Source organism: Lepisosteus oculatus, chromosome 25 (assembly GCF_040954835.1).
Source record: "Lepisosteus oculatus isolate fLepOcu1 chromosome 25, fLepOcu1.hap2, whole genome shotgun sequence".
NCBI classification, from domain to species: Eukaryota; Metazoa; Chordata; class Actinopteri; order Semionotiformes; family Lepisosteidae; genus Lepisosteus; species Lepisosteus oculatus.
Window position 1 is genome coordinate 713952 of NC_090720.1, and position 26448 is coordinate 740399.

The 26448-nt window shown below is 47.5% G+C and overlaps 2 protein-coding genes across 3 annotated transcripts in view; one reads left to right on the forward strand and one right to left on the reverse strand.

Moving 5' to 3' along the window:
- The window catches only part of c25h1orf159 (chromosome 25 C1orf159 homolog), a 99339-nt gene that overhangs the window by 53542 nt on the left and 19349 nt on the right, over positions 1–26448 (forward strand). The gene's annotated exons all lie outside the window — the stretch shown is intronic.
- Positions 1–26448, reverse strand: part of LOC138225098 (uncharacterized) — a 49117-nt gene that overhangs the window by 11909 nt on the left and 10760 nt on the right. The window contains exon 1 of one of the 2 annotated variants that reach the window (XM_069183978.1): positions 9301–9703. The exons of the other annotated variant lie outside the window; for it this stretch is intronic. Within the exon in view, the coding sequence (XP_069040079.1) occupies positions 9301–9618 (318 nt within the window). The 5' untranslated portion in view covers positions 9619–9703. Of the gene's footprint in view, positions 1–9300; positions 9704–26448 lie in introns of those variants that run through there. 2 annotated transcript variants of the gene reach the window in all.

Here is a 26448-nt window from a genome sequence, read left to right on the forward strand (position 1 = left end):
CCACGGTTTCTTTGTTCTCTTTGTTCATTGGACTGAATGACAGGGTCCCTAAACAGGTCATGCTTTTTGATTCACACAAAAAATAGGAGAAGAAAAGCTCAGGGAACAGTGCAACAGCCCTGGGTGTGTACACGTACTGTAAGTCAAAGGTCAATGACGTCGCTTAATTAGGTAACCAGAACACAAAGGAGGAAGAGAAGAAAAAAGTGACATCATACCATTTAGTTCCTCTGTGACATATTTCATGAACACTCTGCTCTGCACTGGGTAAATAAAGGTGTAATTCAATATTTGCAGGTTAGTTTAATGTTCAACAGAGATTAAAACCCTTTTCACACTGAGCTGCGTCCCTTAGCAAACACTGCTAGACCGTCAGCCACCTACTGTACCACAGAACCCTTTTAAAAGTTTAACCCCCCACCCCCATTAATATTGCCCTCAGTTCTTCTGAAAAGCAGCAAAAGGATAAAACTCAGATCGGAAGGATACATGAAGTATAAACAACAGGAGACAGCAAAAAATAAAGCATTAGTTAAAAAAGTTTTTTTCTGCATTTGTGCCCTGAATACACATGCATGTTTCCTGTCTCTGAACAGGCCACCATGTGAGGAACAGAGTGAAAGCAGTTTACACTGTAAAAAGCGCAGGTATCAGAGGCGCCTGTGTCTGTGCAAGGCCAGCTCCTGCTCAGAGTAGGGCACCATCTTGTGATGCACTGGCGAGGAGAGAAGCGCCGGGCAGGGCTGGCAGTGCCCAGGGAGGAGAGGGTGCTCGGGGGTGGGGTACTTCCTGTCTGTCCTGCTTTGGTGCAGCAGCCCCTGTCAATAGCAGCTATTCTTTAACTAGGGCTGGGTGTGGCAGGCCCTATTAACGGGCCAGGATAGCAAATAAACCTCCAGGACAAAGGAGGGCCCACACCCTGCTGCAGCTTAAGCAACATGTTCTGTCCACATCCCACCCCGCAGAGGGGCTGGCGGGGCTGTGAACGCAGATCTGCATGTGAACGTAAGAGTGCAAGCTCTACGAACGAGGCTTCAGCTGCATGAAACTGCCAGTAATTAAAAAACAGTTACCTGTGCATTTGTTTTGGGCTGGAAGATTAAAAAATAACAAATGACAAAAGTAATAATGCATGAACACAGCAATGTTGTGTCAGCAAGGGGAATTATTCTTTTTTTTGAGGGCTCTCTCACCCAGTGCTGAGTTCAGGTTCCTATGAAGAGCATTAGCAGACGGATATTTGCTGGAACACAAAGACCTCCCCTGCCGCTGAAGTCTGCCTGTCCTCTCTGCGCTGGTCCTGGGCTGCACTCTGCTGCCTCTCTTGACTGGCCAGTCACAGCAGCATGAGCCTGTAGCCCCACCACAGGTCCTGCAGTGCTCTGCTCACAGCCACAGCCATGACCACTGCAATACAACTGCACTGCGAGACTGCTTACAATCTGAATGATGGATAACTCAACGGTACCTATTGATAAGAATAAATTTCCAAATAGGTAACTTCTAAAAAATCATCATAGTTTCTGAAGGGAGTTTTCCCATCTGCAGGCCTGTTTGTTATGGCATCCGTAGAAGTGCTTTAACTGGACTGAAATGGTTTCTTTTCTGAAATTTTAATTTCCAGCATTATTGTTCCTCTCCATATGAGATACAGGGACTGTGGCTTTCATTTGTGTTTTTTGAATGTAAGCATATAAAGAAAATCGTAAGTATGTTTTAATAACGATAGAAAGGTTACAAAGGACAGGAGGCCATTCGGTAGTGATGAGTTAATTGATAGAAGGATCTCATTCAGATCTTTCTTGTGAGAAATGAGGGTATCAGTCTCAGCAGCATGGCTGCGTAGCTTGTTCCAACCCCCCACAACTCGCTGTGTAAAGAAGTGCCTCCAGTTTTAGCTTTTGAAAGCACTTCCACATTAATTCTTTCACATACACTGTAATTGTAAATTTTTTAAAACACAATTATTATGATTCTCCTGCTATATTACCGGTGTCTCCCACTGATCTTTTAATTCTTAAAAAAGATTTCAGTACACAGTATCTGTTTTTAGTGTTGCTAAACCTCCTCATCCACCCCAGGTCCACCACCTTCCAGCCGCCATGGTCAGCATGACCACAGACAGAGCTGGTCAGTCCTGCTCTAGAGTAACAAGCTCTCCCCTCCACCTCTGTTCCTCAGGGGTGTGGAGAGCGTTCTGCTATTGCTCTACATCAGGCGCAAAGGCCGGGCTCAAAGAGGTCAGGGAATTTGCTGATCAGAAAAGCCCATGGCCTCAGAAGTGTGAAGTAAGTGTTGGAAAGCACTTTGGAACAGAAGAGTATAACGGGGCTTGGTAAAGTGTACTCAGAGCATAGTAACGGCATGGTAAAACTGCACCAGGGTAAACCTGCGTATGGGTAAAAGGACTGTTTTAATAATTCTGTGCTTCAGCCCTACTACTGACACACCTGCACACACTCACTTGCAGCAGCCAAAAGATTCGAAAGGCAGTGCCGTTAAAAAGAGGAAGACACAGCGAAAAATGGCAAGACAAACCGCGTGCTTTACCCTCTTTTAACAAGGCAAAGATGAGAACCCTGTCCACATGCCATCCACCCCAGCTGCGATCCCTGTGTTTGAAACGGCGCCGAAGCGCAGCTGCCGGGCAGCCCGGGCCCGGGAGTCGTGATGGCAGGGCCGGTGAGGGGCGGGAGTGCGGCAGCCCTTGGGTCACCCTGTAAACATCGTTACCAGACAGTGTTAGAACCCAGGTGTACAATCCAGCACTGTCTAGTAAGATGTCCATCGAGAGCCATGTCTATCCTCGCCAGGAAGCAGGAGTTCACTTAGGAGTGCAGAAAAAATCCTAGGATCTCAGTGTGGGATTGTTTAATCAGACCCCATCTCTTTTCCTGAATGACATGCGTTTTTTATATTATCTCATGTCCTGAGCATTAAGGGAGAAATTTTATATGAACCATGTTCATATGAATAGACATGTACAGCATAGTTAAAAAAGAAAAAGGATAATATGCTAGGCGTTTTAAATTCACTATCCTGTGAGCATTAATGATTTTATTCTTACAGCACAGGGCTGCACCAAATCAAGCCTATGAGTGGTATTTCAGGTTTGTGAGGGCTTTTCAATTCTCTGAAACGTGTGAAAGGCTGGCACAGGACAGGCTGTGCGGAGGTGCAGGGAGGTGGGAAGGTGGGAAGACGTGCGGCTGAGCCCGTTTCCGAGCCGGAGCTAAGTGGGGAACGGGAAGGGAAGTGGGAAGTGCGACAGTGGTGTGGTCTTCGGGGCCACGCGCCTGACCGCTTGTCCGCCGCCGTTTCTTGTCCCGCGTAGCTGAGCTGTCCTCCGATGAAAGCAGAGAGCCATCATCATCATTACCAGGCAGTATTAGAAAGGGAGATCACATCCAATGCTGCCTAGTAAGATGTCAATGGCCATCCAACCGAGCTGGAAGCGTTGGTCTTCATCAAACGCACGTTAAAGCACAACAGCTGCCGTCTAGAAACTCGCAGCCACTGCAGAGCCGATGGGGGCGCTCTTGGGGGGGCGTAGCGGAGAGGGGGTCTCGGCACTTGTCTAGGCCTCATCTCAACCGAGCACACAGTGCTACTGCCCGTGTCCCTAATGTTCTAAAAATAGTGAATTCACTGCTGAAATTCATTTCATCCTGTTTTTTTAAGCCTTAACGTCAGCTAAAAGCACAATATAAATGTGAATTGATCCAGACTGATCCAAAAAAAAAAAGTTTTTCATCCATCCGCTTCAGCAAGTAAAAACAACGGTTGTGGGAACAATCTGGCCGGTATGAACGGATCTGAAATTACAGCTGTGGAAGAATAATTACAGGCTAATGGAAAGTAAACAGGAATTATTAGTCTTGGTAAGATTTTCTTCACTCATGCCTCACTACCTTCAAGTCCTATATCCAAATGCCAGGGCAGATTTTTTTAAAATTAGAACACAAACAGGCTAAGTTGCTGCAGCTCTAAATACTGAAACATGATCAAATTGATCATTTTCAGTACTTTATGTTTGTCGAAACAATGTGGGACAAAAAGGGCCACTGTGATGCCCAGACCAGCTGTGTAGGTATGTAAATAAGGAGAAAATGCCTGTTGAAACACAATACTGACGGAGGAGGAGGCCTCAGGTAAAGCTGCATTCCTCTGTAGACTTGCAGGAGATCCTGCTTCTCCTAATCAGGGCAGGCAGCGTCCCCCAGAGCCCGGACACTGTGGACTCACCACACTGATGCCACCATTTTGTTTCGAGTCTGCATCATTGAGCAAAATGGCCCCCCTTAACTGAAACGTGAGGCCTCACACTCGGCTAATCCAGAGACCCCCACCCCCCACACAAACACCCCCGCTCACAGCACACACTTTTGAGACTAAACAAAAATATGAGCGTTCTTTAATCTAAACACCAGATTCTCGGGACTGAAAGTGAAACTGCTTTGCTTCCGTGGGGCCAGAGTGTTGCCTCCAGTAGCCACACAGGTTGTATCACACTTTCCTTGCAGTGTCCACCAGCATAGACGACCTTTACTGTTCTAGGCATTGCTGTGCTGCTGTACTGCTGCAAACCGCATAATTCTGCTCGCAACCGAAGGGGTTACCGGGCTACTGCGTTCTAAGAATAATTCTTCGTCATAATTAAGAATGTGCAAAAGTGAGTACAATCACATTGCGATTAGTAGAATTACACTGTAACTCTGATTAAAAGGTGTAAGAATGTGTCTGTTTCCAGGACCCGGTGCGGTTCAGGACAGGGATGAGGTGTGCTTTGTGTGCTGCAGCGCGCTCCTCTCTGCTGTAAACCCAGTGGCCTTTGCCTGAAAGTGCGGTATACCCACGCACAGCAGACTGTCGAGCAGGTTCCTCCACCGCCTTTGTTAATAATTGCCGAAACCTGTTCTGACTGGTCTATTTTTACAACAGAAAAAACGGCCAGACCAGAATGGCGGCTACTGTTGCGACAGCCCGCAATGATAAGAAGCCGGTGGGCAGCGGGCACGGCGGAGCCGGCCGTGGCGCTCTCTGAAGCGCCCGGGGGGCAGGGGAACCCCGAGGAGCTCGGCCATCACTGCCGCACACAGCAGCCCCCCATCCCTGCGCGCAGGTGCTCGCTGAGCGACAGAACACGTTTGTCACCATTGATTTTATTCTAGGCTGCGAGGTTCCTGAAAATATTCATCGTATTGTAAACGGCTCAAACGGCTTTTTTTAACAATCCATCAGCTGGCAAGAACAACTTAATGCTGGTGTAAACCATGGTGAAGCACCTGCTTTCTGGATTTAACTACGTTTTTTCAAAGCTAATTTAAGAGACAGGGTGATTTCTGTCCCGCGCCCCAGCCACTCCTGTTTGCTCTGTGAGATAAATTCTAGTAAGAATGTTGAACTGGACTAACCTGTGACCAAATTCAGCACCTAGAAGGTCATTCAATGACACATAGCTTACTGAGTAACAAGAAAACCCTTTTTTGGTTTAGTTACATAGGGCAGAAATTCACACTCTGCTTTTAATAGTGCAGGCATGGTTTAAAATGCACAACTCTTAAATTTGTGCTTTTTTAATACGTTGTCCCAGCAGACTATAAAACCACAGCATCACAGTCTCTTAAATGCACAGCACCAAAAACATTTTCAGCTGAGAAAATATAAGTTTCACTTATATCACCTTCAGAGCTCTGCATGTCCCTACTCTGTAATTTTCAGTGCTCCTTAACAGCTTTCTGTAACAGTTGTAAAATCAAAGAGCATTGAGATTATGGTTCTGTACTATTTACTAAAATTGATATTAATGTTCTTCTTAAAAACAGTCGTAATTGAGATCTGCCCACTATACTATCAGTAATTCTTGACCAGCAGTTGACGTGTTATTTAACATTTCTGCTCCCTACCTCCATCTGCACACAGCATGAAAATTACAAATTTACGAAAACTTGTCTCTCGTGCCTTAAAACCCCCGAGCTCACAAGTAGAAGCACAAATCGTATTCACCGCGAGACAGCGAGAACAGAGTAGAGTAGCAGGCCTTTGCTGAGCACAGCAAGTTAGAAGAAGCAGAGAGGGGGAAACGTGGAGCTTTGAAAGACGTGCGAGTGTGCAGTCACGGGGAGAGGGAGGGAGCGGGCAGGATTGAGAAGGGAGAGCAGAGAGCACCTGTAACCTTACCGTGGTGAAAAGGCCCAAGCGAAGAATGCAAGTGGAGAACCCCCAAAAATCTCAGTTTCCCAAGTCCTGAATGCTCTGGCTCTTCTGGTCAATCAGAACCCATGAAACAGAAACACGACCGCTGGTTGCCCAGACTACAGCTCTCATTTAGTTAATCATCAGCGTTATTACCAAATGCTTCAGGCCTTCAGGAGGAAAGAGAGAAAGAAAAAAAGAGGGAGAATGAATATGAAGGAAGGCATGGAAAAAAAACAAGGAACTGACCCCGGGCTCCTCCCTTTGTGCAAGGCTAGTAAAGAGCTACTGCTATTACCTGAACTCTGTGCTCCTCCTGTCTCAGCCTTTTTTCTTTTAAGGCAGTGCCTCAGCAAAGTTTTCTTTCTTTAAAAAAAGAGAACCCTTCCAGGTAAGACTTAATCCCTGAGAGCTTTAGCTGGCTGTGCCTTGCTCAGGAGTCTACTCAGGTAGCCCTGCCTTCACAAATGGAATGTGACTCCACTGGGAAATCGGCAAGACCTGTTGGTTAAGCCACACTGCAGCTTAATCAATAGTTACTGACGAGGTACAGAACAATGAGGGAGAAACCCAAAACCTTATCTAAAGCTGGATCTTATCACAGGTACCTGGAGCCCTGAGAGACAAAACGGGGCCTTGTTTTCAAGTTAAAAAAAACGAGACTCTGCCTGCCTGTTCTCGGCTACTGTGCTCTTTCTTTACTGCTTCTTTGTCTTGACTTCTCCGTTCTCTCCTTTCTCTTTCTGGTTTGAATATCTTTCCAAAGCGTTCCTCATTTGCATGGGAGAGAAATTTGAATATGCCTTTTTTAACTAAAAGTCAATTAATACTCCCTTGTGTGACGTGACGTTTGCCAGACCTGCCCTCTGGTGTGGATCCGCAGTAGAACGGGCCCTTTTCTCACTCATGTCCTTGTCACCTCACAGGTCTGGTGTCAGGGTATTTTGAGTAATTTATTCAAAATAATTTTCCTGAAAATAATATTTTTTCAGTGGAAATGAGAGAGTTTTTATTGATCTTAATTTTAAACTTTTTTAAACATTAGTTTTTCGTTTTTTTTTTAAACAAGTGTTTTATTTAAATTGATCACCTTAACAAGGGGGGTCCCTGTGTTTTTAAAATCCTCTACAGTTATATAGGTATCTCTCTGATTTTGTTCACAGACAGGATCGCAGCTTGCCAGCGGAGACTAGAGCCTCAGTGGGCTTTGCGTGTCTGTGTGTGAGATTGCTCATTTGGAGCTCACAGGCAGGATTTTCTCACAGAGGTGTTTTAGCACTTTATCTGCTAATGGCCACAAACGTGGGTTTTTTTTTCACAGCATCACATAAATGAGCTGTTAAACAAGGGGACGGCAGTAGCTTTCGGAGACCTGGCTTTCCTTCGCAGGAAACAAAAGAGCAAGCTGCTTAGTCATAATTACAAAATGGCTGTCCTCCTGTTGGACCTGCCGATACCGGGGGCGTCAGCTGGCCTGACCTGAACCCGCGCGTTTTTACCGAGCACACACTAGGACACAGCGACCTGCCCAAGCACACCGGCCTCGCCACACTGGCCAGGAGACACACAGCAGGCGCACCTGCGGAGAATTCACCGAGACAAGACTCGTGCTCCTGCGCGCACACACACTCACACTCCTGAAGCCATTTCAGCTCACAGACGCTGCCCTGACTCGAGCTGCTCGGGGCAGTTCCCAGGCGGCCGATAAACCAGCTGCCGGACATTTTGAAAACACACGGTCAACGCTATCCATAGAAAAGAGCGCATTTCCAAAGCGTCTACCCCAGACTTTTGTTAAAATCCTAAGGCGTCGTTTTACGATAAAAGGGATCAAGAAGTCTGTTACACCGTAATAGTATCTGGCGTAAGAGATAGAACGAATTGTGTGCTCTCGAGCGTGGTTCTTAAGGGCAATAAAGCAGAAAGAAAACCTTTGGAGAACAAGAGAAGGAGCACATTTATACCCAACGTCTCCTGACCAATCCAAGCCCTCCACCTCACTGTTCCTCTCCTGAAGACTGATGACACTGCTCTGTCTCGCTGCTGCCTGAGCAAACAACACCAAGTCCCCTCTACCAACCGGCTAGGCCCACAAGCCCTACTGTCCGCCTGTCTCTTGCAGCCCTTAGCAGCAGACAGCACCAGAGCTTTCAGAAGCCTTTCGATGGCCACAACACAGCACAGGGCGAAACCCCGTTCACCTACCAGCTAGCTGACAGGACCACTGCAGGCAGAGAAGGTTCTCGTACAGGAGAGAGGGAGGGAAAGAAGGTTCTTTTTGTCTAAAGTCTATCCAGCTGTACCAGAAGAAGCAACTGAGAACGAGCCCCTGTCATTTTTCTTTCACAGAGGTAGAACACATTGTTAAAATATAACATCTATAAACAGTATTTTTTTAAAGAAGTCAATTTAGTTAAAAGCATTTCTATCTCTTACAGTAAAAAAGTATTTTGACCGGTGTTTCTGAAGCGTTTTGTGGCCGAAGCTAAACTGCTGTCCTCTCCTTGCCTCCGCTGATGGTACAGCAGCACATTCGCTGTCTGAAACGCAACACGCTGTACAGCTCGGGCTTTTGTCGAAACTAGATGTAGTTTCGATGAGCCCTTGGAAAGCAAAAGAGATCTAAGAGCCTGAGAAAATTCCTACCAGCGTTAAAAACGGAAATAAAAGAAAAGAGTTACCCATTACGAAGAGTACCGAATGCCTCTTGTTTGGTTAAATTTTAGTGTTAACCGTGAAAAGAGGGCTACTCTTTTTTTATACCTTAGGCAAGCCTGGCTGTCTGCCTGTACCTGCCCCAACTGGTTTATCCTGTAAAAGAATGAGCGTTCAGATCCGTTGTCCGCCCCTCTCCTTTTTTTCAGAAGATAGGAATCTGATGCCAATGATTTTCTTGCCATGAAATTCCCAACTTCCCTAAAACCCCAAACACAAAGTGGAAAATTTCTGCCCCGTCATCGAGCATCTTCAGATGTTGAGATTACAAATATTATATTTACTGAACCTTCTTACAGTACGTGCGAGCATGACGTTAACCTTACAGCTAAAATGAACCGGATGGTTTTTTAAAAAAGAGAAGAAAGCAGGAGAAATGAAAAGGTTTACTTTCTGATAGCGTGTTACCCAGCCGTTCCGGGAGCCGGAGCCGTCGACGGAGGGAAAGAGACACCATTGTGTGCGCTCGCACGGCGAGGAGCTCGTCTTCCTCTTCTCCACACTTGTTGAAGGACAAATAACTTCTCGCTCGCCTGCGCCTCCCTCTCCGGCACCCTTAGCCTCTGGGAAGAGGTGGAGAGTCGGGAAGGTCGAAGGAGCTGGGGGAGAGGTCGCCGAAAAAGAACAGAAGACAGCGCGCGCCACCGGGAGAAAAAAACAACTCAAAAAGACGGGACTGTCTCCGTCTTTCCTCAGGAGCGCCTGCATGCTGCGACGATACCTGGTTAAGCTCTTAATGGGAAGAGACGGAATTTGTAAAGGGCTTGGTTTACATGTCACCCCGCGCCCCTCCCCGCGCAGGTGTACAGTTCGCAGGTCAGCCAATCCCTGCGCTTCTGGCACACGCAGGTGTGTCCCCGAAGACAGGGATAGGCCAGACGAGCCAGGACGTCTGAGGTTTTTTTCCCTCTTGTGAGTGTGATGTCAGGCTTGCCTTCCGTGAGAATAACTTCCACTCCCCGACCCCTCACCCCCTCCCCCCGCCTGCCTTTCAATCGTAGTCATACTTGTCTTTCCTCCTGTATTACAGGTTACACGGAAAATGAGATCCATAAGTAAAGGACTGCAGGTGAAAAATGCGGTGCTCTAGGCTCAGCCGAGCACACTCTCAAGCTGTAAGAAGGTCACATGGGAACTCCTTATCTGATCAATAGTCATTTTGCCCTTATTCTTAAGATTGCCCTGTTTGTGTTTACGCACTTAGGCTCCTTAAACTAGGAGGATGTTACAAGCTATGGGTTTTATGGCAGTGGTTACTACCTCAGGCAAACAACCTGCCGGTTAGGCCCTGTGCTGTGGTTTGGAATGGAGCGCGGTGTCTGTCAATGGCTAAGCTCTGGCTAATACAGGCTAATTGTACAAGCCTGCAGGCTACGCAGGTTAATGTTTTTCCTGTTGAGGTATTTTCAATAATTACAGTTAAAAAACAAGTTTCTTTGGTGGGGGGTGGGTTTGAGTATTTTTCACAGAGATGTCTCCTGTTACTGCAGGCCGCGCAAGGTCAGACTTTCCCAGCCTGTTCCTCTGCGCGAGGAGAGACCTGATGCAAGACAATAATACAGGAGAGAGCAGGGGACAATGCAAGCATACGCAATCCAATACAGCGCAAATCGACACAGTGATGGACACCAGAATAACAGGCGGCACAATGCGCTGTTCAGCACTGCCGTTCTCAAGTGGCAGTAGCAGAAAAGCAGCTGTTGCCAAGCACAGATGCCCGAGAGCAGAAGAGCTAAAAAATCAGTCAGGTCTCGCCTTTGTTTAAAAAAGGAAGAAGACCAGTGTTACAGCGATAGCCCAACACCTGCATGCTCAAGACGAATTTTATTTCATTGTGCCTCTGTGTGCGTTCTCTGAATTTTGGGTGAATAATTCAACCAATGTCACTGCGAGGTTAAAAATCCTGTTTAATTTCCCTGTTAGCTTCGGTGTGTAAATTATAGATGCTGAGAACACCAGAGGGTTTTTGACTGAGACTCCATCTCGACAGAACTAGGCCTGTGGTTGTTTGCCAAGCAGGGCATGGCGGAGCCCATTCACAGGCTCCTATTCACAGGGGCTCCAACAATGTGGACGCTGTTTGATCCCGGTGCGTTGTGCAGGGGGGTGGGGGCTAAATCCAGGGCTCTGCTTCTTTTCTCTCCCAAAGCACACAAAGGGTGCTCCACCACTGCTTCCATCTTCCGCTCCGAAAACCCCTCGAGCTGCAGCCTGGGGGGGACAGGTGTGTGGGGGGGTGGTGTGCCTAGCGCTCGCGGTAATCTGCAGAATTCCTTCTAGTAAAGGGCTTCACAGCCCACGCTGCAGCCTCATCCACTGAGCACACATTTAAAGAAAAAAGGGATTAGCTTCATTCTTCAGGGACCACAAAAAAGACAGGATTTGTGTACCCCTCTAGTGTAATACTAGACAACACATTTATCGCATTGTGAACATCTGCAGACTGTCTCCGGAGCAAAAAAAGACTACAGCGACCCTTTTATTGTTTATTTCTCTGGCCTAAAAACACTTCAGTTTGTTTGAATGAACATTATGAGCTCAACCTATTTTGTGAACGCAAAGTTTTGATGCCATCGCCAGTCTTACTTGTCTATAACAAGTATCCATTCAGTCTTGGCTCAGAAAACGTTTGCCAAAATATGTGACAGAAAATCAACAACATAAAAATAATACCTCTCCTGATTATAGCTGTCTCAATATAAAGGTTTTAATCCAGGATTTATTTACAAAGCAATTCAGTGTTGCTAAAGTGGCTGAAACACGCATCTAATGAAGCTTAGGAAGCAAACATCTTCCCTGAAAGAGGACCGCGAGTGGACCGCGCTGAATGTAGCTGGAACTGTTGAAAGCACTCGTGCCCTCGGTGCCCACTCGCACCCCAGGCCTGCCTCTGGCCGCTCTTTAGAGTGTGTACAAACACCAGGACTTCGATTCAGGCAATCTGAGTAATGTGAATAGTGTAGTGGAACCCCTGACTACTTCAGGCTCTACTTTAAAATGAAAGGAAATTACAACTATTTTCACTTCACTGAGCAGCTTGATAACATCTATTCTTCCTTACATTACAGAAACAAATCAACCTGAAACAGTAGTGAGATCACCTGAGACATGTTCTGCGCAGCCTTTGTATAGTTTGTTTAATTTATCATATTTCTGGACGCTTGAAATCACCGTGCGTGCGTGTGCAAGTCCGAGAGGTATTGATCACATCGATCGTCACCAGGATTGTGACCGGACTGGCACTGGTGAACAGAGGAATGTTGCCCGGTCTCACGCTCGCCACTGAGCGACGCCAGAGCAGCAGTGCCAGTGTCACGCAGGGCTTGTGGACCACTCCCCAGGCTGGCCAGGGGAGCTCTGTTCTGCAGAGGAGCCACAACTGCCCCGTGCACCCTGTCTGTCTGTGGTCATCTGCCCTGTGGCCCCGACTGGCCCTTGCACCCTGTCTGTCTGTGGTCATCTGCCCTGTGGCCCCGACTGGCCCGTGCACCCTGTCTGTCTGTGGTCATCTGCCCTGTGGCCCCGACTGTCCCATGCACCCTGTCTGTCTGTGGTCATCTGCCCTGTGGCCCCGACCGCCCCGTGCACCCTGTCTGTCTGTGGTCATCTGCCCTGGGGCCCCGACTGGCCCGTGCACCCTGTCTGTCTGTGGTCATCTGCCCTGGGGCCCCGACTGGCCCTTGCACCCTGTCTGTCTGTGGCCAACTGTGGCAGAATTGTTATGGAGGCTTTCTCCCCCAGAAGCCTTGCGTTCAGACAGCAAGAGCAGCAAGGGAAGACAGCAGGATGATGGGTAATATTCCTGGCAAGCCTTTTTCTTGTGAAGTACAAATGAACACTTTTTTTTTTTGCCAGATCTGAAAGGGCAAATATATTGCCTTCCACTCACATCACTGCCCCTTAGTTCCTTTTTTCTAATAGTCGCTTTTGCTTTTTTGTTTAATGAATGGCCAAATATTGTGTTAAATAGTTTTAAAGTAAAGTTGAGTTGAAGAGATTTTCCAGCAAAGGATAAAAGCAGGAACGGTCAGGCAATCTCATATTACAGTATGCTGGATACACCCTGTTATATAAAATGTCAGTCTTTCTCTACTGTATTTTGAATATTAGGTTAAGCTTGTATAGTTTTGCATGACGCGTGTGACAATTCTTAATGCATTTTGTTGAATCTTGGCTCAAAGGTGTGCCAATCCCCCTGGACTCAAGTTTATCAAAACTTGTTCTGAAATAATTTTCCTATTTCACTCACGTGCACTTCCTAGCAAGTCATCTGAGGCCTTGCTTTGGGTAACAAATCTGGATTCAAAGCATAAGCCACCCTGGCAGCAGAACCATTTTAATTAAAATACAACAGAAATGGTAACGCTGAGCCCTGAGCCCGGGGCACAGCACACGCCTCTCCACGTTAAATACACGGGCACAGTCGGCTTGAACATTCATTTCCCAAGTGTAAAATGTCCCCTGGACCCAGGAAGGGAAAATGTACTTTTAGTGTTTAAAAGTTTTCACTTCCTTACTCTGTCTCGCTGTACTTGTGCGTGAGGGCCACTCACGGTGGAAAGAAGGAGCAGGACTGGGAAAGCTGCAGGCCAGGCTGCCTTGCTGCAGTCATCAGGAGGTATTAAGCAGCTGCTGAGAAGCTTATGAGATTTGCATAGGGATCTTTCACAGCTCCTGGGTTGTCTTAAGGGCCGGCTTAATTATCCCCAGTGATGACAGTTTCACAGTCCCGAAAGTTGTGTAGAAGGCGGTTGGGGTTTGGGGAGCCGACGGCCTGCAGTCTGGCGGTGCCCTGCTGTGAGTGCAGTGCCACTGGTTCGTGCCGTTTTGTGGCGTGCTTGTCTGAATGTGACCACGTGCTGGCCTGGCATCATGCCTCGTGCCTGCATACGCTGGGCTGGTGCTGGCCCCTGCCTGCACTGTGGGGGACCGCCACGGCCCTCCTGGTGCTCTTTCTTTGGCCCGGGCCTCTGAGCGAGGAGAAGCATCCTACTGGAAGGTGTGCGGGCTTGATGGCAGGCAGGCAGGCACTGGGCTGGCAGGCCTGCGGCGGCTCCGGGCACCGAGCACGAGGGCATTGCCCCTCGCCAGGTGGGAAACTGCACCAGCACGGCCACGATAACAGGCTGCACAGCTCTGATGACTCTTTCCAAGGTGTCTTCTTAAGCTTCGCTGCAGTCATTATGCAGGCAAGATTAATTAAATAGAAGCCGTAAATACTCCTTTGTGTACGCAGGGGAAAGCTGTAATAATGTGTATTAGGGTGGGGGAGGTAATGTTGTATTTGATCCTGCATACAAATGTTTGTTTTGTGCATTTAAAACCTGTGTAAATAGGATACAGGGAAGTCTGTGTTATTCCAGTTTGCTTTTTTCCTGTTCTTGCCTGTACACTTAGGTTGACAATACTGTCTCATCTCATACCGGTATGTTAGGAAGGTGTGAGTAAGACCAGTAAAAAAACAGTGACACATTGCACAGCGTGTCTTTTTGATCCATTTAGTGTTGAGATGAAGCTGTACTTGCACACTCAAACTCTTCATCCTCTGGGTCAGTGCAGCTGTGAGGAGTAACGCGAGGAGTAGAAATCTAACTCTGTAAAAGCTGTGCTTTGTTTGGTGTTGTCATTTGCCTTCCAAATGAGGCAGAGCACCGAGTCTGCAGCGAGCACCAGCTCATTTGTGTACAGATGAGTATCTCTGGGGGGCTGTCACGCAACGGCCTGTGAGGAGACGGACACTAGCTTGCCCTGCCTGCGCCCGTGTCTGTAACTACACCCCACACTGCACTGTCGTAACTGCTGCTGTAGCTGGTGCTCTGTGCTGAACACGCTGCACTGTCGTTACTAACTGCTGCTGTAGCTGGTGCTCTGTGCTGAACACGCTGCACTGTCGTTACTAACTGCTGCTGTAGCTGGTGCTCTGTGCTGAACACGCTGCACTGTCGTTACTAACTGCTGCTGTAGCTGGTGCTCTGTGCTGAACACGCTGCACTGTCGTTACTAACTGCTGCTGTAGCTGGTGCTCTGTGCTGAACACGCTGCACTGTCGTAACTGCTGCTGTAGTTGGTGCTCTGTGCTGAACACGCTGCACTGTCGTTACTAACTGCTGCTGTAGCTGGTGCTCTGTGCTGAACACGCTGCACTGTCGTTACTAACTGCTGCTGTAGCTGGTGCTCTGTGCTGAACACGCTGCACTGTCGTTACTAACTGCTGCTGTAGCTGGTGCTCTGTGTTGAACACGCTGCAGTGTCGTTACTAACTGCTGCTGTAGCTGGTGCTCTGTGTTGAACACGCTGCAGTGTCGTTACTAACTGCTGCTGTAGCTGGTGCTCTGTGTTGAACACGCTGCACTGTCGTTACTAACTGCTGCTGTAGCTGGTGCTCTGTGTTGAACACGCTGTGCTGTACTTTACAGAGATGGATGCAAATGTTCGCCATTTATTAATGCAAAGTACTACTTTTACTTACAATAATAACACTTCAGTTTTAAACAGATGGCAAATTAAATCCATATAGTGCTGAACAATAAAATGCCCTGATGTCAGTTTTCACTTTCTGATAAATTGTTTATAACTGACAAAATTAATTGTAAATATTGAATTCAGTGTAAAATTAAAGCATATATATATAAATAGAAAATACATATAGATAGGTAAGATTTTCTCAATCCAGATGTATATTCTTAAAACCAACAAGTATATAAATAAGTCTGCTAGTTTATTACATCTTGACGTCTTGACTATTACATCTTGTTTTTCACACTGATGTCGTAGTGTCAGATGGGGGTGCTTCTTAAGGGGCTGTGTTGTAATGGGGTGAAGGGGCAGTTCATGCGCAGCACAGCTCAGCAGCTGGCGTCCTTGTAATTGGAGAGACATGCCTGACTTTGCCTGCCGTTGTGATCTTGGAGTGGCGCTGGGCTGTGCAGCAAGCCCTGGCGATCAACGTGTGTGAGACGTGCACTCGGAGGAGAGAGCTCGCTGGCCGCCAGCCAGGGGGTCAGACGTGCAGGTCTGCCCCACCGCCACACCCACGCCCCTCAAAGAGAAACAGTGATTTTACTCTAAAAGCACCAGCGGGCAGCCAAGCCCTGTTTGATGGAAGCAGATTGCTGGTAATGATGCCCCCCGCACAGCAAACGGGCTGATTACGTGAAACAGTCAGATGAGGTCGGTTACTGACTAAACCAGTTCTTAACCTGGGCTGCTTCCCTCTTAGTCACAGAGAGCTACTCTTTCCATTGTTTCATGTGCTGTAGTGTGTGGTGTAATTGTTGCTTCCTCCTCCTCCTTCATCGTCTTCCTCTTACTCTTTTTCTCCCTGTGACCCATGTAATTAGTTGTCTTTGTTGTTCTCGGCACGTTGGAGTAGGTAGTTTCAGGACTGCAGTAGGTGTGACAATGGAATGGGCTCTGATTGAGGGACTTAAGAGGTGAAACCAGTTCAAACACAGACTCACAAATGCAGTGAGACGAGGAGCTTGGTAATACAGTATGTGTAGGCAAGGAAACTGAGGCACCAGTGAAGCAGCATAGGTTGCAGTGTTAAGGACGCGAGCTGCAGGAGAGCAGGTAGAGGTGAATAAAACAGAACGTTCTATTCTGTTCAGGAATGTGAGGCAGAGAGGAAGAGGCCAGGACACTGGCTAATAATTTTCAGTGTGGAATTATCTCTGCCTGTTCATAATCTCCAGTAAACATATGTAGCGCTGGGGTTGTGTATATTCCAGCCTTTTCACCAATATGCCACAAATACAGTAAGCCAATAAAAATGACTTTGGAAAAAACTGCTATTATTGCTGCACAGGGCTGGGAACACTACCTATAAATCATGAGCATTAAAAAGTGTTTCCTCACTGTGCTCTTTTCTATCAACATTGATCAGCAAACAGCAAGTGAAGAAAAAGCCAAAAGAAATTAGCAGTTGAGCCTATACTGGGGTATGAAGGGTGAAGATAAGAAACACAGGAGTGGGTAGATACAGCAAGCAGATTGAGAGGCGAAGTGGGGGAAGTGGTGCACTTTTCCACCTACTGAATACGGTATCTTGGGAATCGCTGGGACTGAGGTTCTTTAATTGCCTCTCCTAGCAACAGCGCCACTGCGCCGGGCCTGCCGGAGATAATTGGGCTCTGAAGGAAGGAGGGTGGGAGGCCGGGGTCCCTGGGCTCACAGGAGCCCCTCACCTGAGGGCCTGCTGCCCTCCCGTACAGCCACTCGGCAGAATCCCACCAGGGCTCCCAGTTACAGACCCCATCTTCTCGCCCAAACCCTGCCAGACCAGGAGCGACCAAACTGACACAGCCGCTGTCTGAACCATCGTCCCTGCTGCCTTAAAATTGTTCAGGAAAATCTCGAAACTCTCCGAGCTCTGAGACGTTCACGGCAGGTCAGCATGGCGAGAGTAAGGATGTTTTGGGAAGTGTGGGAATGTCTGCCTTGGGAAATCTGGTTTTCCTTGCTTTTGGCAGCTCCTTGGCCAGGTCCTGGCACGTTCGACCAAGGCCCCTGACAGCAGTGCAGAGTGCCCGGCGTGGCCTGTCAGTCCAGCACTGCGAGGGATCTGTGTAGTTGAATGGAACCAAAGCCGCAGCTGCAGAGAGTTGAAGCCACTGGGTAGCCTGGTGGTTTCTCGTGGGAGCCTGTGCTAACGACGGCCTCCGATGTGAGCTTTTACATGGTTTTCTTTGACTTCTCTGCCAACTTGACATGTCCTCTGCCAATATGCCACCTCCTTGTGAGACGGCGAGCACTGAGGCGTGTGCACACACACACACACCCTCCCCCCACGGCCCGGACACCATCGAGCACACACCTGTGCCTGTTTTGTGTGGGGCTGTGCGTTTGTGAAAAACACTGTGACTGTAGTTTGTTTAGGGAATGGAGATGAAAGTTGACCTCTAGGTCTGTATTGTACCTCTCCTAAATGACATTGCTGCATTAATGCATTCTTCTGTTATTTGTCATTTAATTTAGCTGTTTTCCTTTTGTACAAATGTATTCTGAAGCAGCTATTGTACAGGGCTAATTTAACACAGCTGGGCTTGTTTTGTGATATTTCAAAAACACAAAAAAGACAAAAGAGTGGTTATTTATAATACAGGCACTGTATCGCTAAATTTACTTCTGCACAGGCAGTAAGCAGGCTCTGTCCTGACAATAATATACACAGGCAGTGAGTGCAGAGGTACTGTACTGGAAATAATCCATCAACACAGGCAGTGAGCGAATAGATACTGGCAATATTCTATCTATACAGACAGCAAAGAGGCTCTGTACTCGTAATAATATTCTATCTGCACAGGCAGTGAGTGACTGGGCAGCATACTGGCAATATTCGTGTCATATACTCATTATTTAGAGCTAATGAATCGGATTTTAAGCAGAAAAAAGCACGTAAACAGTTATATCATGATGCAACCCCTCAGTTCGCGCGGTGTCACCAGTGACTGTGCCTCCGCACACGGGAGGCTGCGTTGCTCTGAGTGCAGCCGTGGCTCAGCGGACACACGGCACTGCGGGGCTGTGTCTGTTCCAACAAGCCTCACTCCTGCAAACTCTTTCATCAGCTTTCTTTGAGTCGCTTCAGCCCCAGAGCTGTGGGTCCCTCCTGACAAAACACTGTTCCGTTTCCACAGCTGTCTCACAGTCTGGAGCGGTCAGAATTCTGAGCTTGATATCAGTTATCTGTCTGCTTGTCACCTCTGGCACTGCATTGCTTTAATAATGTGGCTAAATAGCTTTTAATTTTACTGCTGGTCAATGGGAATGGGTGAAAAAATACTGAATGCAAATGAATTATGTACTACACTCTTTATGTGTGTGAAAAAGAAGCATATTAATATAATTAATTCTGCATATTGACACAAATTGTGTGCTCATTTACTGCATTTTATTTAAATGGTGATGCTGGTGGTCTTGGAAAAATAAATCACAGAACAGAGATCTAAGTAAGTCCATATAAAAGACCAAGCGTTGCCCTGGAGAACAGTACAACTATTTCGTCCTCATTGTGGCTGAGATCGGGAGTTCCCTGCTCCCTAGGAGGCAAAGACAGAAAGCCCACATTAACACATGAGGGGGACGGGACAGCTAATCTCCCTATAGGGCTGGCAGTCTCAGTCCAGTCTGCTGTGTGAGGCTGCAGACAGGCCTCTCTTCACAGAGGTGACCTGAGACAGCTGAGCAGCCGCTGCTCAACGGGCCTGGACACCTTCAGCCTGGACTGGGTGGTAAGGCAGGACCTGATCGGAAGGGAAGTATGGCAAAGCAGAACACAGGCTTGGTACAACCAAGCAGAGCAAAACTGCAGGGGTACCGTGGTAAACTTTCAGACGAGAAAGCACGTCTGCTCCTCCACTAAATCCCCCGACCCATGACCCCTGATCTGTGGGACACTGTGGGTGCACTGAAGTCGTACACTGTCATATGCAATCAGCTAGCTCTAATGGGAGCATGGCCCCGCTGTGTCAGATAAGGATCAGCAATCTGTGAGCCAGCGATCTGACGTTTTGCATAGCGCCGTGCAAGTGCTGACATCTACCTCTGCCACCCTGCTACCCACTTCTCCAGAAATGCTGTGATAAAAATGTAATGCCCTGCCCTGTCCTTCAGCCTGGGTCACCTTGCTCTGCGGTTGAACAGAAGAAAAGTAGCACAGTATTGAGAAGCTAAAAGATGTATCTTTCCTGAGTAGAACACAGACACTCTTCGCCTCTGATTTTCTCCCTTTGGCACAAAGGAGCTAGTGTTAAGCTACTTGTTTTCTGTCTGCTTGCTGTGGTTTGGCTGCACCTAAACTCTGCCACCGTGAGCAAGGACACTTACACTGCTTGATTGAACTCATATTTTCAGCGACAGCATCGGAATGGGTTTGGCATTACAGGGGTAGCAGGGGTTTTGATAATCAGCACTGTCTTCATTTTAAGAGCTGGCAGGCTGTCCGGCTGAGGTCACTTGCCTGGCTCCTACAGGTGCTGGTGAGGTCTCTCCTGCCTCCCCATGCCTGCCGGGAGCTCCTCCCAATTTAACACAGGACAGACGTGTTATTATGCCAAATCTGCCTGCTCTCCAGACAGATGTTTCATTTCTTCATCAGGACAAGGGCCCCAGTCTCTGTAAACACCGTGCACTGACTGAAGCCAGGCTCCTGGCGCTCATCTCACCGTACCAAGCATTTTCGATCAGAGTGCCCGTATGGAAGTACATGTGTTCTCAATCATTTTCAAGGAATTGGTTTATTGTCATGTTCTGAATAGGTTGTTTCAGGACGGAGCTACAGTCAAATATTTTTCTTTTGTATGTGGAATTTAACCATTTATATTATTACTCTTATTACAAAACAATGGTGTAAGGGAACTTTACAAATACATAGGCCACTGATTCTGTCAGCCTGTGCTTTTTCTCTGCTGTTATCTTTATTATTCTGAGCAAGATCTCAGTATCCAGTTTGGTGATCTGTATATATTGAAGATACAGGATCCTTGTGTAGCGTCAGAGTATCAGTGTTATAGTAAAGCTGGTGTCCTTGAACAGCTCCTCGCCTTGTTAGTGACCACGTGTTCCTCTCTTTGTAAAGTTTTTATTTATTGCTCTGTATGAAATGCAGTGGTGAAAATTGACTATTTTTAATTGGTACTTTTAGATGTACAACTAATGCAGTCTGGTTTGTGAAAAGTCATGCTTGTTGTGAGGACGTCTCCACCTTGTCTGTTTGCCAGGAGTTACAGTTTGTAGGGACATTGTCTCAGACGTTGTCCCTGTTTTGATAATAACACGTGCCCGTGCCCACACCCACACACACGCAAGGACATGCTGGGACAGGCCAGCTGCCACCTGCCTGCCTCATGGGTGAGGTAGCAGAGAAAGTGAGAGAGCTCCCTTCGATCCTCAGGGAGAGATCTCTGTGCACTGTCACACTCTGTACATGCCCTCAGCACACTGTGCATAACACACTGTGTCCACTAGTATCTGTGCCCAGCACACTGTGTGTAACACACTGTGTCCACTAGTATCTGTGCCCAGCTCACTGTGCATAACACACTGTGTCCACTAGTATATAGTCCATCACACTGTGCGTAACACACCTGTGTCCACTAGTATCTGTGCCGAGCTTACTGTGCGTTTACACACCTGTGTCCTCTCGTATCTGTGCCCAGCTCACTGTGCATATATACACACAACTGTGTCCAGCACACTTTGAATTTACACACCTGTGTCCACTAGTATCTGTGCCCAGCACACTGTGCGTTTACACACTTGTATCCACTAGTATCTGTGTCCAGCACACTGTGCGTATACACACCTGTGTCCACTTGTATCTGTGTCCAGCACACTGTGCGTATACACACCTGTGTCCACTCGTATCTGTGTCCAGCACACTGTGCGTATACACACCTGTGTCCACTCGTATCTGTGTCCAGCACACTGTGCGTATACACACCTGTGTCCACTCGTATCTGTGCCCATCTAGTATGTTTCCTTCCTAGCACACTTCCTCACTAATATTCTTACTATAAGTTTCTTATGAAGCTGAGAGCAGGGGGCTTCATCGGGTATGTGCAGTTACAATGTACTGAATATGTAAGAAGCTACATTTTCTATTCTTTATAACTAAGGTTAAAAAAGAATAGCAAGGCAAATGAATCACAGCCCATATCAGAAGCTCAAAATCAAGTGTTACAGAAGCCATGACAGGACTCCTCTGACTTTCCTGTGTTTGGAAAGTGATGTCATTGGTTTGGTATAGAAGAAACGGGGGAGTAGCTCTCACATTCTTGGGTGAAGTATTTGTGGTGCAGCTCATTATTTATCAAGCCTTCCCCGCAGTTTTTCCGTTACATGACTCGGGTACTTTGCATCTTTTGCCACTCCAATTAAAAATGATTGACTGGGAACAGTGATAAGCACAGCCGGGGCAGAGGGGGCTGTTTCCCCAGGATGCTCCCAGCAGTGGGCAGCCGGCTGCAAGGTTCACACCAGATCTGAGAGAGACTCCCCTCAGCATGGCGGCGCCTGTGTGAACGTGTCCTGGGTGACGCCGTGCAGATTCTCCTCCTTCTGGCTCGACCTGCCCAAGTCGCCCGCGGCAGCCAGGGTAATTCGGGCTGCTGGCCTCTTCCCCCGGACCGGAGGCTGCAGACAGAGAGACCTCTGTCTCTCTCCCGTGATGGGATGGAGGGGTGGGAGTGGGGGGCAGCATGTTGTCCACTGCATCACCTCCCTGTCTCTCCCGCAGGGAGAGTGCTGGGTTTGAATCAGGGCCCGTGCTCGTCGCCTGGGCAGCCCGCTGCCTGGGCAGCAGCAGACAGTTTTGGGGTTCGGGGGGACGAGACGAACAGAGGAGCCCAGTCTAACTGCAGAACAGGAAGCAGCTCTGGGGTGAATTCCCTCACCTCTCCACCCCAGGCCCTTGGGAATGAGCTGGCAGCCCCTTCTGCTCCACTGTATTTATGGTGTGGTGAGCTCCAGAGCGGGACAGTCCGAAAATAAGGCTATTGATCAGTCCTGCTTCAGCTACAGGAAAGGGCCTGGACAGGGTGGCAGCCTGGGAGCTGGGGAGACTGAGGGATGAGGGAACAGGATCGGGGGAGACAGGCTGGACAAACCAAAGCAAGTATAAGTGTGACTGGCCAAAGCAGCGATAACACATGGAAAAAGGAAACTGAACTGAATGAGTGATGGAATATATCACATTGTTCTGTCATGTCAGACGACACTGCTACTACTGATGATAATGTTAATGAAGTGTTTGCTCAGATGTTGGTCACCCGTTCAGGTCATTTTCATTTTGAGTGTTTATAGGCAGTGTGCTTTCTGGGGAGACGTGTAGCATCAATCACAGTTGGCGCTGCTTTGCAGTCAAATTCCGTTATTTGAATGAATTTGTTTAGGTTCCTCTGTGAATAGTCATTTTAACTACACTGTCTTCTGCTGTAAAACACAATTAGTCTGATGTAAGACACTCACAAAGAACATTGCCTTTATACAGGACTGAAGGAAACAATGTTTCTATAAACACTTGCAGAGCTGTATGAATTGTTATTGAAAAGCTTCCAGTGTTTAGTGCAGGTAAATAGACAGTTAAAAACTTTGTATAGTACAGATATTTACCATTTTCCATTAAAATGTTGAGCAAGGTAGGTCTACATTGAGTCTTTAATATATTTACACTGGACAATAATGCTGTATAGTGTACTATTTTACTGTGGAATAATGGGATACACTGTACAGCATATACTGGGATTATGCTGTAGGGAATACTGAGTACACAGTATATACTCATATATTCTGAAAAAAAATGGCAAATGTGGGATTTACATACAATTATAAATCCACATACGTGAGTATACTGCACTGTATATACTCTGGGATACTGGCATATACTGTGCTGTATAGTGGGATATGTGGTATATGTACTGGTAAACCTGGGTCAGTACTGTTCATACTGAGGAGTAGCAGAGTGTACAGCACTACAGGTTGTACACACTAGGGGGTTGTGGGGTGCCGCTGTGTATCTGGAGAATGGTTGGGTGTACTGCCCTTGAAACAAGCTAACCACTCCGCCCTCATCTCTGTGTACACTGTGAACGTGTGCCCTCGTGCTGCCATAGGACACTGCCCAGGCCCGAGCTCCGAGTGCTGCCGACTGGGGACCTGGGGACCCGTGGGGTAGTGCAGGGCGATGATGCTCGCTGGCACCCTGGACAGGAGGATAGTCTGTCTCTGTCTGCCACCCCTGAGCTCCTGGCCCAGCCTGTTCCTCTAGCCCCAGCCTCCCCATCCTGTTAGTGAACTTAACCCTTGTTAATTAGCCTCTCTTCAAATTTAATGTTGTCTTCAGCCCTGGAAAGGTGTCGATTCCAAATTACCTGATAATGTTTCAGAGGCAAGAACAATTTGTAAACTCTATGTAGAAAAGTATTAGTTTAATTAGGAGTTCATTTAAGAGAGTTGAGGCAATTGGCAGTTTTTGATCCTAAAGACGTACAAATGGTGTAACGGGTTTTTAATTTTTCTGTTAATTGTTTCGGGGTGTCTGTATGTTTATGTGTAATCCAGTTGATGAGATCTGACAGCTCACATGCAGTGTGTGTCTATGGTTTGTGTTAAACTGCAACCTGCAGGCTTTCTTTCCCACTGGCAGAACTCCTCTACAAAGGTTAACGTAGCATTTTGACCTAAACAGACGCATGACGTAACAACCCTGCAGGGAGAAATTCGCCTGCAGCCTGCCTTCAAAATGCCAAGATAGTGAATGATTGAGGAAGTTATAACCACGTTTAAAGCTTTCACAGAAGATGATTTCATTGGACATGGGATGATTTTGTGAATGAAAGGCACTCCAATGAAGCAGGCTCTTCAACTTTTGAAAAGCAGCCAGTGCAGCAGAAAGCTAACAGATAAGTCCACTTGGCCTGGACAGTCTCAGCCCCTGGCCAGATGTGCCAGACTGCTCCCCAGATCACCCCTCCCCCCGCCTTAACCTGCCCCAGGTGAGAGGAGGGGCTGGAGCAGCCGGGTCGTAAAGCACAGTGAGTCAGAAAAGGTGTGGGCTCGTTAGGAGCTTTATCTGCAGGCTGCAGCCACCTGCCGCCTCTGCTTGTGGCCGTTACAGCGGAATCATGGAGGCAGCAGGGCCTGCGCCACTCCTCTGATCGCATTCGTCACGGCACTGTCCCAGAGTTCAGAGCTGCAAACGGATACTTTGACTCTGCTCTCCTTGCAGGAATGGTTGGTATTTGCGGACAGTATATGGCACTTTAAAATCTTTTCAGTATTCAAGTTACGGTACTTCTTTAGTTTTGTAATAAGTCACAGAACGATGTCAAAGTTCCCAATGCAATATGTATTGCTTACCTTATCTGAAGGTTCTAGATAAAGTTCATAAAAGCCTACAAAGAAATATCGAAGTAGCCAAGTCATAAATTTGAGACCTACCCTGGGCATGTGATTATTTCTGCACTTAGAAACATAATTCCTTTGTTCTCACAGTCACACACATTCGCACAGCCTGCCTTTTAATAACATCATTTAATCACTGAGACAGCAAGACAGGCTTACAGCCTTCCCCCCTGAAATGGCAGAAAAAAACAGCTCCGTGTTTCGATTTCGAACTTTAAGAAAGCAGCTTTTAGGGAAAGGTAGCCTACCTGGCTCACTTCCTCCCCCGCTGCAGAGGTAACGTGAGCCTGACGCTCTGCCGGACTGACCCCTGCTATCCATCACGGAGCTCAGCGGCTCCCCACAGCGCGGAGCAGCCCCCAGACGCCTCTCCCAGCCCTGCTCCCTCTCCCCACGGCCCGGCTTCTGTGCACTGTTCTCCGGCTACACTCAACCCCAACGACTCAGCTCAAATACACACATTTTAAAAGGACCCTGGCGTTGAGGAGATTATGTTTTCCCTACCTGTGAAAGCCCAGAAGACGTGAAGGCGCTCTTAGAGTTTCCCATAGTGGCTGGTGGAGAGTCTGCTCCCTGTTATCTCTCCCAGTTATGCAAGAATTGTTTGGTGGAAACCTTTGCCTGGTACAGTATTGAGCCTCTTACACAGCAAAGGAATTCCGTTTTATTTAATTCCTAATTGCTCAGAAAGGAGGGAATTTCACTGACAGTCAGGATTCGTCATACAAGTAGAATGTATCTCCCGTTTTATCTGAAATGTTCACTTTTTTCTGTAAGGACAATATACTATTTTTAGTTTTAATCTCATGTTTTTTGTAATATAAACAGATAACATACATAAAGAGAGTAGGATATCCCTCTTAAAGCTATAGTCACACTCATTTCCATTTTACATGCTTCCAAACACTGCTACAGCTCCGGCTGCCTTCAGAGAAACAAGGTAAAGAACGGAATTAAAATGATGTCATCTGCAAATTGTGAACACTGGTATTGCTCTGGTGCATAGGCTCCGTCTTCCCAGATCACTGCAGATCCCCGTTCTGAGGATAGATCTCCCCCCTCCGCACTCGGTGTCTTTGATATTGGCTGGTTTTATTATGTGAAAACAAGCTGTGTCTTCTTCCATCCCCCACACACCCTACATCAGTTTCCACACCTGGACAGCTGTGTGTGGGCCGACCCATGGATCCTTCCCAGAGGCCACGTTAACGGGGATGCTTCACTTAGGGAGAGCATACAATGAAAGGCCACTGCGTATCACAGAGGGTTAATCCGGTGCCTGTATTAAGTTCTGAGACGGTGTGTTTTGACTGGAAAATAGGTGTACCGTATTGAGTGACTGGTTATCTGGGGGGGCGGCACAGTGGCGCAGAGGTCAGCATTGCTGCCTCACAGCTCTGGGGTCCTGGGTTCAATTCCTGGGGTGCTGTCTGCGTGGAGTTTGTATGTTCTCCCTGTGTGTGTGTGAGGTCGGGTGTAATCACACGCACAGACTAAATTAGATCAGCACAGCCTTCTCAAAGACAGCACCTGGCTGGGGATCCAGGGCAAATGCTTCATCTTCCAAGCCAGACGTCAGGCAGCCTTTCTGTTGTGAAGACAGAAAGCGAGGATCTGTCGGTGGAGTTCAAAGGA